The 12,581-nt window shown below is 42.4% G+C and overlaps 1 protein-coding gene across 4 annotated transcripts in view; it reads right to left on the bottom strand.

Moving 5' to 3' along the window:
• The window catches only part of LOC126260893 (sodium/hydrogen exchanger 7), a 174,772-nt gene that overhangs the window by 126,072 nt on the left and 36,119 nt on the right, over positions 1–12,581 (bottom strand). For all 4 annotated transcript variants that reach the window (XR_007546661.1, XM_049958344.1, XM_049958353.1 and 1 more), the window contains exons 7-10: positions 8,563–8,663; positions 7,289–7,491; positions 6,893–7,004; positions 1,441–1,594 (exon numbers count right to left, since the gene is read on the bottom strand). Coding sequence is in view for 3 of the 4 variants with exons in the window: in XM_049958344.1 (XP_049814301.1) it covers positions 1,441–1,594; positions 6,893–7,004; positions 7,289–7,491; positions 8,563–8,663 (570 nt within the window). In the remaining variant the exon portion in view is untranslated. The remainder of the gene's footprint in view (positions 1–1,440; positions 1,595–6,892; positions 7,005–7,288; positions 7,492–8,562; positions 8,664–12,581) is intronic.

The raw sequence follows: 12,581 nt of genomic DNA, 5'->3' as shown, positions 1-12,581 counted from the left end.
TCTGTCTCGTCATCTATTTTTGACAAAGCCCTTGTTCGCCAAAAGCTGACTTTCTGACAGTCTCTTTGTTGTGCCTTTCTGTTACTCAGCATCTCCGCTATATAGTGAGTAGCAACTAACCTTTTCATAATATTGTTACATTGGCCTCAACTTTTGTTAGTCACTATCCTTCATGCACCTATCCCCTTCCCTGTTCCCACTCCAGCTCTACACATCCTTCTATTCCATCAATGCACCAACAGTCTTTTTACTTATCCCCCTTTCCACTAACCCCCTCCCTCCCCGCGCCACCCTCTGTCTAACCTCTGAACTCTGCCTAGTTGCTCGAGCCTTTCCACCTTGTCTCCACGTGCTTCCATAAGCAACGTTTTACTACAACTAGCCTACTATTCCTCCCCTCGCTGCCTCAGCCTCTTCCTCTTCCCCATCACCTATATACACAGCTGCTAGCAATCTGGCATCAGAAGCCAGAGACTGCGGTGGTGTGTGTGTGTGTGTGTGTGTGTGTGTGTGTGTGTGTGTGTGTGTAGAGGGGGACGGTATCTACTTCATAAGAAGTTTAGCAGTCGTTTTGTTGGCTTATCTGCGATTGAACATTTTCTTAGCAGTCTTTTTATTGGGCCTGTCTGTGACTCAACATCTCCACTACACGGTAACTAGCAATCTACTCTTTTCATAATGCATACATTACTGTTAATTTTATGAAAATCGAAGAATGATTAGCTACATCATGACTGATATCAATAAAGAAAAAACAAACAAAGTGGTACCATATGCAGTTTTACAAGACAAAATTATCTGTTTAGTTTATATCATGCTATGACAACTTCCGTTAATATCTGGAAAAAGCCACGATCACAAAACACAAGCAATACAGTAAATTCCAGTGATTTGTTTGTCCAAGAAAAGTCTTTTACACTTGTTCTCTAAAGATAAAACTGAGCCACAGCATCTGCAGTTAACATAAAAAATAGAAGCTTTTTTCAAAGTGGAGCTTTATTCAAATTTTCCTGGCATAAGCACAAAATATATTAAAACAGGAAAGTGATGATGTGTTGTTAATATAGTGTACATATTAAGTTTCTACAGCTTTCTTGTCTTTCGTTAATGTATACCTTGATTCGTCCCACATCCCTGAAGGTTCTCCTTCTTGATGGGATCTAAGGAACATGATGAAAGACTACATGAATTAATGCATGAATGAAAACTGCATTGTGAAACTTATCTTTCAAAACTTCTCAAACAATACTACTTTCCATGAGTGTTTTCCTACTTGTTGACAAAGTGCAAATAAATATAAGATTAAATAATTCAAAGAAATAATGCATGTTTATGAAACAGTGCTGCTAAACTACCATAATAATATGACAACAACTGAAATTGCACATTTCCTATAGCACGTGTATGTTACTTACATAGTAAAGAGAATTAAAAACTTACGGTATCTTGAACCATGTCAACAATTGCATTGTTGCACCACCTTGCACTATTACTGTGATGATAACTATCAGTGAAGTAGTTGTCAACATGGCTTGTCTTGCATCTGACACAGTATTTCGGATGGCCAATGCGAAAGACATAGCTCCCCTCAGACCTACAAATGAAAATAACTCAAATTTTACAAAGTTTTTACATGAAATGGGAATTCATTATTGCTGAATTAATCTCTATAAATTAAACAACAAATGTACCATATCTGATGCACTGAAACAGTGCCACAAGCAATGTTCACATATAAATTAGAAACCCATTACATAATTAAAGTAGCTGTTATTGTCCAGGGTTGAACCACTTTTACACGTACTTACAAAAGTAACACTAAAAATCACTTTTTAAACGAAATATACAGTGTTAACTATGATGGGAGAATTCAAGCTGATATTTCTTTACTTAACCATATGATGGCAGAGCATCAATAATTGTTAGTTATTACAAACAAATTTTATTTCTAGTCATAATCACGTAAAACTAGTTATCCTTATTTCCATTTTATAATTACAAAATTTGTTTATTTCAGAAGTCTTTTGGAAATTATACAACCATTATTCACTTTTACATCCTCATAGTTATGTTCCCTATTTTGTGTTGATATTAAGACACCAGACAGTGGATAGTCATGTACTTTTATCTGGCAAGAGAATGGTGATTTAGATGGCCTTTGAGGCTACAGCTGCGGACAACACACTTAACTGAGAGTTGGAGTCATCAAATTTATAAGGGTGTATACCAGCCTCTGTCAGGAAGATTCTACACGTATCAGCCAGAACACTATGAGCAACTACCTAATGGCTGATATGTCCACCTTTGGCATGGATAACAGTAGCGACACATCATGGAGAGGAACCAACAATGAGGCCTTGGTAGATTGCTGGAGGAAGTTGGCACATCATCTGTGCACACTAGTCATCTAATTTCCATAAATTGAAGAAAGGGGGGGGGGGGGGGGAGACACAAGCTCCAACACCACATTCAATCACATGCCAAATGTGTTCAATTGGGTTCAGATCTGGCGAGTGAGGGAGGGGGGGGGGGGGCATCACATCATTTGAACTTGCCACTATGTTCCACGAACCTCTCCACACTCCTGTCCTTGTTGAAAATTCCCACTGTCATTGGGAAACGCGGTCATCATGAAGGGGGTGTACATGGTCTGCAACCATGTATGAAACTCCTTAGCTGTCATGGTGCCTTGTACAAGCTCCACTGGACCCATGTTTTCCCACATGCATGTTCCCGAGCACAAAGGAGCCACTGCCAGCTTGTCTCCGTCCTGCAGTAAAAGTGTCAAGGAGCTGTTCCCCTGGGAGACGATGGATTTGTGCCCTCCCATTGGCATGATGAAGAGGGTATTGGGATTCATCAGACTACGCAATGCTCTGTCACTGCACCAACTGATCATCACATGCCCGTTTCAGTCATGGTTGCTGATGTTGTGGTGTTAACATTGGCACATTGCATGGGTTGTTGGCTGCAGAGTCCCATCATTGAGAGTGCTCAGCAAATTGTGTGTTCAGACACACGTGTACTCTGCCCAGCATTAAAGTCTGATGTTAGTTCCGTCATAGTTCGCCACCTGTCTACTCACCTTACGGCATCTGACATCCATAATGAGAGGTGGTTGCCCAACGCCAGGACATATGAAAGTGGTTTCCCTTGGTTTCTCCATGTGCTGAAGACATTCACCACAGCACTCCTCGAAGCCCCGATAAGTCATGCAATTTCTGAAATGCTCACGCCGAGCCCTGCACTTGGTCAAATTCAGATCGATCACACGCCATCCACATTCTACACATGAACAGGAAGCTCACTGATACTATATGGAACGTGCATGTGTCTGACCAGCAGTCAATCCTTACTACGTGATGCTGCTATTGCCTGGATGAGTTTGCATCGACAGTACGTCAGCGGTCGTAATGTTCAGGTTGATCAGTATATATGGCTTGTTCAAAAGATGCCAATTTTGAGACTGACCCCATAATGATGAGCTATGTTTAAAAATTGTAGCACCAACAGTGCTGTTGATCTTCAGGACGGGCTTCAATAGTTCAAGTTTTATGGAGTCACAGAAAGGTGGAGATACTGGCACCCAGGAAGTGTTGATCAAGCGGCCAAAGAGTACTATGTTCTGACACTTGTATTGAAGCTGGTATACCTGATGTAGCAATGTCAGCTTAGCAGTGAAAACTAGTGGTAGAAAGCATTATGTTTCTATTGCCTGAAGTAACTTATTATGTGACAGACGTAATCACTACTGCTCCACTACGTAAGTATCGCGTACGCTTTCAGGGGGAGTGAATGAAGTGAAAATTGATATCACAGTTCAATGTGTGCTGATATTACTTGCTGTGAGGGACCACTGCTGATACATATGTTTTCTGTAGGTGATGACGGGGAAGCTGGAGCCAGAGGGAAAAGGGGGGGGGGGGGGAGGAGGGGGTGGTTGTTAGACAAGGCTTTCTCTTTGGTTTATTTGTTTTACTTTTTTTTCTTGTGGGATTTTATTTCTAGTTCCAGGTTTCTGGCACTGAAAACGAAATGAACAAGCTTACTGCTCTTTGCCATTGCCTCTTCCATCTGCTAGTTGCCTTCAGAGCCTAGGGAGATGGTGGTTTGTGAGATGGAGCATGGTGGTGGCAAGAGGTAGGGCTCCGCAAGAGGGATCTGTCACAAAGGGTACTTATCTGCTTGGAGAAAGAGGCAGGAAACCTTAAGCTACATGTAACAGGTGAAATAAGGGAGAGATAGCCCCCTTTCTACTGATGGTATGTGTTTTGACGACAACTGGGGCACATATTGCGACAGGTGAGTTGGCTCTCATTTTTGTTGCAGGTTGGTAGTTCTGCAAATTTTTTGTCATCTATACTAAATGGAAGTATTTGTATTTATTTTGGTCTTCAAAAAGTGAGGGTTATTCAGAAAGTAAGGTCCAAATCGCCGTAGCTAATGGACTATTGTGCAAACACTGAAACACCCAAGTGAACTGATCTGCCTTTCTCGTCAAAAAATGACATTTGCTCTGTTATTGTTGTAGTGTACTGCTTATGGTACCAGTTCATGTATGTTTGGAACAAGTGATCAGCTCTCCGACTGTGAAATAAGGACAATGATTTGGTTTCTGACAGGAAGGAATGTTGGAGCAGTGGAAATTTATTGGCATAAAGTGATGTGTATGGCACCGATGCAATGGGTGACAAGTATTTAAGTGGGTGACAGCTTTCAAGGACAGATGGGAAAATGTCTGTGATGAACTGCGGTCATGAGCCTCTGACAATTTGGTCAAAGCAATGCACAAAAATATTGGTGAAGACCAGCAATCCATAATTTCAAATTTAGTATTGGAATTTCTAAATGTGGACAGAACAACTTTGCACAAAATTATCTCTGAAAAATTACAATTTCAGAAATTGTGCACCATAAGGAAGGTGATCAATTTTTAGAGAAAACTGTCATACAGGACAAGAGGTGGCAAGTGTTTGCAACAGATGATGAGGCATAAGAAACACTTAAAACTGGTTATCCTCACATGCAGCACCAATCCATGAGTAAGGGAACTAAAGCTTCTAGAACATTATCATAAATGTTTAAACAAATATGGAAACTATGTAGAAAAATAGAGGAACGTGTAAAGGGGCAAAAAAGAAAAACCAGTTGTTTCGTATTCTGAAAAGATTCGTCATCTGTTCTGGTGCAGACCAAGTGTTGTGCTGCATGTCACCTGTCTCTTATATCAATTTTGCTCCTACGGCATAGACAAGGGAGTAAATACCTTGGACTGTATCTAATTTCACTGTATTGTTCTTATCAATGAGACAAGACTGCTGGGGCTGTATGGTCATCAGCTTGGGTCTCTTCACTGTATGTTTTCTTGGTCCACACAGTCCATAAAACCTGGCACAGGTAAACATTGCCTGGGGCTCCTTGTACCAGATATGACAAACACAAGTGTGTGTGTGTGTTGGGGTTTATGGGCGCTCAACATCGAGGTCATCAGCGCCCTGACACACATGAAAAGGAACGAATGTGGAGAGACCTAATAAAACTGAAAAAACACACTCCAAGAAAGCAGAAAAAGAGGGAAAATACTACAGAAGAATGTAAAACCTAAGGAAAGGGAAAACATAGCAACAAGAATGACACAGGAAATTGTCATTGGCTGGCCACTTACATAAAATATGGGCGAGCTTGTCACACAGTGAGCAAATTAAAATCCTCTCCCTAAAATCTTTGTAAAAACAGTTGACATGGCACAGAACTTTAAAACTTTAACCACATTCGTCCGAGTGTTGCCTAAAAGAGTTGGCAGGTCCGCTGGCAAGTCAGCCGCGGCCCGCTGGTCAGAAAATAAAACGCAATCCAGTAAAACGTGGCGCACAGTGACCTGGACGCCGCAAGCACCACACAATGGAGGGTCTTCTCGCCGGAGCAGGAAGCCATGCGTCATAGGGCTGTGGCCTATCCGAAGCCGAGTGAGTAGAACCTCGTCCCGTCGATGGGGCTGAAAGGAAGTACACCACACACGCGTTGTGGGCTTGACTAGACGGAGCTTATTGTCAGTCACTTCCAGCCACTCATCCTCCCACCGACACATGACTCGGGAGCTCAACAGCGAGGTGAGTGCGTGCAAGGGGATAGCACACTGAGTTACGTGTGGATCAAGACACGCCTCCTTGGCTGCGAGATCTGCCCTTTCATTCCCAGCAATGCCGACATGCCCCGGAACCCAGCAGAAAGCTACAACCTTCCCCAGTCGCTGTAGTCGGAGGAGGGCATCCTGGATGGTCTGGACTACTTTATCTGCTGGATACAAATGGTGCAATGATTGAAGGGCACTGAGTGAATCGGAACAGACAAGAAATTTAGGAGAGGAAGAACGTCTCATCTGCTCCAGCGCCCGCAAGATCGCAGACAATTCTGCATCAAAGACAGTAAAAGTCTGAGGCAGTCGGACCTTGAGGACACGATCCGGAAAAACAACTGAGCAACCAACGGAATCCCCTTGTTTCGACCCATCCGTAGACAAACACAAATTACTATGCATTTTTGGTCAGTCGACAGCTCAGTCAATAACAGTGTGATACCTGCAAGGTCAGGTTCGAGCTACAACCATGCAGGTACTTGATGGCCTCCATTCTCCTCCACTCCCCTCTCTAACCCCCTCCCACAATAACACACACACACACACACACACACACACACACACACACAGGGAAAATCATGCATGCAATTTCAATATACTGTATGAGCAAATTGTGATAATCCTACCAGAAATGGTTTATTTTTGTCAATTAAATGGGGAAATTTTTGTACCTGCACTGTCATAGGCTGCAATGCAGTATATATAAACTTATGCAAAGTCGATACAGTAGAAAAAAATGAATATAATATCACTTACCTGCAAAAAACAACATATGCTGAAAGTTATATGCGATCTTTGGTTTCCTGCCTAGATTTAAAAGGAATGATAGAGGATAAATGTTGACTGCTCGACCCACCATTGCACATAACTGAATTGCGTTAAGTAAATATATGTCACTGCAGAACAGTATTATTTGTAATAAAAGCTGTTAGCAAGCCACAGTAAAGCTTCATGTAACAACAGCTTTCCAAATTTGTTACATCCCTTCTATTTACTATTCTTAAACCATGTGGACTAAAGTCCCTTTGCCACTCAGTGAATGTACTCTGGATCACTTATGATTATTCATCAATGTAATGCATGTTCTTACAAATAATATGAAAGAGAAACTCATATTTAAGCAAAAACCATATTTTCAGTAAAAAAGGATACAAATCCCACAATGATGAATCCAGGATCAAAATGATGTTTTGGGAATGTGAACATAGAAACACCTATGTATACAAATATAAAATTTTCAGCAAGAAAGTTGAGCAGTTCAAACAACTTCTTTGTCCTTGTTCGAGAGTCTACGGACAAATTGTTGTAGGTATAATGTGCTTGACAGATTCCACAAAACAGGACAGCCACAATACCTGAAACAGTAACATTCCTCCTACAGACAGTAATAAATGATTATTTTGACATACAACTGAGACAAAGAAAGACATTTCATACAATTAGAGAATGAATTTTGTTTTCAGCTCAATTATATATCTCACATCCATTGTTCATAAGATATGCCCAAAAATGGCTGACCAGTTAAGAACTCTACTTTTCAAGGACTCTTTTCACCATGTCTAAGAACAATCTGAGGAGCACACTGACAGTAATGTTGTTAATCTCCCTTGTGTTAATCTTTTGTTTTGCCAGAGTGTGTGACTTCTTTTTATAGATCAAATCCTTGATTTTTGACTGTTCATGTATCCGCTGAAGTGAATGAAACACAATCCAGCTCTGTGATTTCATGGATGTAACAAATGACCAAAACCATGTACAGTACACTACACCTCTTTCTTTATCCGGCATCTTAATCCCTGCATACTACAAACTGCACTGCACTAACTTCTGCACTGCTTTGTGAGCACTACCAAATGAAGTATGAGACTGGACATATAATCTCCAACCTTTTGAAGATGAATACAGCACCATATTTCTGATGTCAATTTAGTGCCTCCACATCCTCGGAATACAAAGGAATCTCCTTATTGTTGGACTGTTCACCACTACATAATATTTTCCACAGAACATGTCTACAACATGTAACACATGAATGACTGGCAAAATGCTGTATAATAATGAAAACTTGCCACTATTGTGAAAACGATGTGTTTACCAAACAACAAACTGCACAATACTGCGTATGTCATATGACCTATACCCCTTCCATTGACACCTTCATTTACCGCCATTAATACAGGCGGTAATATCTTGCACTGGTCATCTATTTTCATGTGTGTGACTTTCCAATCACATTATGTAGAACTTTCCTCTTTTTCTCCTCAGTTTTATGTCACTTAGTTTCAGTTTCCTGTACAAGTTCCCCTGACTGATTAACTGAAGAAAGAACAGTACCGATGAAACACAATATAGGTCTCCATAAATGCTTTTATTTTATCCAAATGTGACACTTACCTTATTTAGCCCAATTTAATACAGAAACATACCTGTGAGGTCAGATGCCTCTGCGATAAGAAACGTGCTGTATGACATCAGCACAAACAAAGCTGATTCCAGGAGAGGAAAATCCCTCACCCTCGTGAACTTGGTCATGTAAACCAATTAAGGAAAATGTTATAACTTTATACAATTGTTCAGATTCTATTAAAACTGAATATTCAAGTTACAGAAAAAACTTATTGGCAATGAAAAAAAGAAATATCATGATTTCATAACAGACAATGCATCTAGGATGAATCTGTCACTCTGCAGTGAAGAACATGCTATAATAAATTTTCCTGTCGGAATAAGAGTGTATGCTGGACCGGGACTACAGTATAGACCTTTGCCGTCCACGGAACTCGTCCTTACATATTCAGTTTTGGAGAACAGATATATTATAGATATCTACAACAAGATTAAAGGACAAGAAGCAGAAAAATCCAAGCACAGAAACTTAAAATTGACAATAAAAACAGTAAATGTTTAACCAAAATTGAAAACTGACTCAGAAAATGTAACAACGCAACTGGCTTTCAAACCAACAATAATGCAAGAATGTGGCTACACCATAATATATTGGTCAGAAATGCAATGAATTTTTCTGAATTCAAATGTGTAAAAATTAACTGTAATGTTTGTGACAGGTACTACATATGACAGACTGGACATGCATCTGATATGAGATACGAAAAGCATACATCTGCAGAACAAGCACATAGTACGGAAATTTTAAATACTGCATCTAAAGGAAGACTACTTCACAAAACAAGGAAAAGATACGACGGTTGTACCAAAAGTAAGGTTTCCAATAAGCTACAGCCTTAAGGGAAGGTGCTAGGCTAAATCTGACAACAGTGCCGTGCGCAGTGGTTCCCCCACTCTCGAGCCCACCCGTCTACGATTCACTACATCACTCAGTGGCGGCTCGGAAGCTGAAGAGATGGAAGTGTTGATCGCCACTCCCGCCAAGTGCGAGGTTTGGGCGGTAATCCGGTTTCTTCATACAAGGAAATTACTGCCCGTGAAGATTCATCAGCAATTGACTGAGGTTTATGGTGAAGAGTGCAAGTCCGTTCAGCACATCCGCAAATGGTGCAGAGCTTTTGCTGAGGGTCGCACGGAAGTTCTTGATGAAGAACAGAGTGAAAGACTGCCGGTTTCGGATGTGATTGTCCAGAAGATCAACAGTGAGCTGCCCAAAGATTGGAGGGTCACAGCCCGTGAACTTGTTGAACGCATTCCTGAAGCTTCCCATGGCACAATTGAAAGAACTTTAACAGAAATGTTGGGTTATCACAAGGTGTGTGCTTGCTGGGTTCCCTGGATGCTGACTGATAGACAGAAGGAGCAACGCCTTGACTGTGTTCGCAAGCTTCTTCCACAATGTGAGGGGGGAGGCAACAAGGAGAAGTTGTTGGACTCTATCGTCATGGGAGATGAAACATGCGTGTTTCATTACACCACCGAAACGAAACAACAATCTCGTCAGTGGCGTCGCTCCAGTTCACCGCCACCAAAGAGTTTCAAACAAACGCAGTCGGCAAGAAAGGTTGGGGCGACTGTGCTTTGGGATTGGAAGTGGGTACTTCTCATTGATTTCATGCAACCTGGGATGACAATGAACTCAGGCAGATGTTGTGAAACACTGACCCAACTCCGGCGAGCAATCAAGAATCGCCGGAGATGCCTGATGGAGCGAGAAATGCTTCTTCATGACAACGCTTAACCCCACATCGCTTGTCAAACACAGGAGCTTTTGAAGAAATTTGTGTGGACTGTTATGCCCCATCCCCCGTACAGCCTAGACTTAGCCCCCCAGTGATTATCACCTCTTCCCAAGCCAAAGGAACACTTAGGTGGCAAACACTTAAAGAGTGATGATGAAGTCCGAGCAGAGGTCACATGCTTCCTCAGCAGGCTGGCAGGAGACTTCTTCAACTTAGGAATACAAAAGCTGGAGCACCGTCTTGAAAAAAAAATAAATAAAATGGAGACTATGTCGAAAAATACTGAAAAGTGTAAGCTTTTCAACAATGTATAAATTAATAACAATAAACAATGTTTTCTGTTTGTAAAAAATATGGGAATCTTACTTTTGGTACAACGCTCATAGATTTCTACTTACCGTACAGAAGACACATCAAGACACAGCCAAGATTACAGGATTCTTACATATACCTTCTGGCCACAGCCTTCATCAGTAAAGATGACACACACACACACACGCACACGCACACGCACGCACGACCAAGTCCAGTATCTCGGGCCGGAACGCAAGAGAAAAAAAGGAACAAAAAATGAGAGGAGTGGGGAAGACAGGCGGATGCATTGGCAGAGGGCTGCAAATGAACATGGTGAGAGACAAGAAATGGGAGGAGATGATGGGACAGAGGGGATGGAAACTGTTAGAAGAAGTGTGTGGGGACAGTATGTTGCCATAGGTTGAGACAGGGATAAATACAGCAACAGAGAAGTGGTGTAAGGATAACTCCCATCTGTGCAGTTCAGAAAAGCTGGTGGTGGAGGGAAGTGAAGCAGCCACTGAAATCTAGTGTGAGAGGGCGGTCACTGCTGTCAGCTGCAGCGATACATTAAGCAGACTCAGGAGCGATGACTGAAAATGTGTACCAGAATGAGTCTTTCGAAGGAACTGACACCAAGCAATCATATAAGAAACCAAGTATGTTATGTTCAGCTGCATCTTGTGCCACAGAGTGGTCTACTTTGCTCTTGGCCACAGTTTGGCAAGGACAGCTAGTTGGTAGTCATACCAATATAAGAAGCTGTGCAATGATTGCAGCAGAGCTGATAAATGACATGGCTGCTTTCACAGGTGGCCAGCCCCTGATGAAGTAGGATAACTCTGTGACAGGACTGGAATAGGAAGTGCTGAGTGGGTGGATTGGGCAGGTTTTGCAGCTGGGTCTTCCGCAGGGATACGATGCTTGTGGCAAGAGGTTGGGATTGGGAGTGGTACAGGGATGGACCAGGATGTTGTTGTTGTTGTTGTTGTTGGGTGGGCAATGGAACACTACTTTAGGAGGGGTGGTAGGTATCTCAGGTAAGATGTGTGTCATTTCAGAGCATGGTGACAGGTAATCAAAGCCCTGGCAAAGGATGTGGTTCAGTTGTTCCAGTCCGTGGTTGTATGGATGATGAAGGGGACACTCTTTTGGGGCTGGTTTTTGGGGATGGTGGGAGGATTCTGGTTGTGAGGGGAAATGGCATGGGAATTCTGTTTGCAGACTAGGTCTGGGGGATAGTGCCTGTCTGTGAAGGTCTTGGTGAGACCCTCAGCATACTGACCAAGGGAGTTTTTGTCTCTGCAGATACACCACCCCTGGGTAGCCAGGCTATATGGCAGGGATTTTTTAATGTGAAAGTGATGATGGCTGTCAAAATGCATGTACTGTTGGTGGGTTTAATGTGGGCACAGGTGCAAATGGAGCCGTCAGAGAGGAGGTCAACATCTAGAATGGTGGCACACTGGGTTGAGGTGGACCATGTGAAGTGGATGGGAGAGGTGTTGTGGTTGTGAAGAAACAAAGAGAGTGTCTTGGCCGTGGGTCCAGATCATGAAGATGAACGAGAGTAGGGGTTTGGTGTTTTGGGAGCCCAGAAAGGTCTCCTCTAGATAGCCCATGAACAGGTTGGCATAGGAGGGTGCCATATGGGTACACATGGCTGTGCCACAGATTTGTTTATATACCTTTCCTTCAAATGAGAAGTAGTTGGGATTAGGATAACGTTAGTAAGCTGTACCAGGAATGAGGTAGTGGGATTGGAGTCTGAAGGACATTGGGAAAGGTAGTGTTAAATAGCTGTAAGATCATGGGCGTCAACAGTGACGAGTAGGGATCCAGGATATAAAGGGGTGGGGATGGTGGAGAGTCGATGAAGGAAGTGGTTGGTGTCTTTGATGTGGGAGGCTAGATTACAGACAACTGGTTGGGGGTGTTGGTCAATGAGTGTCAAAATTCTTTCAGCGGGGTCACAACAACCAGCCACAATGGGGAATCCAGGG

The sequence above is a fragment of the Schistocerca nitens genome, chromosome 1 (assembly GCF_023898315.1).
Source record: "Schistocerca nitens isolate TAMUIC-IGC-003100 chromosome 1, iqSchNite1.1, whole genome shotgun sequence".
NCBI lineage: Eukaryota > Metazoa > Arthropoda > Insecta > Orthoptera > Acrididae > Schistocerca > Schistocerca nitens.
Note: the sequence above shows the minus strand (reverse complement) of the source record. Positions and strands in the feature narration are given on the sequence as shown.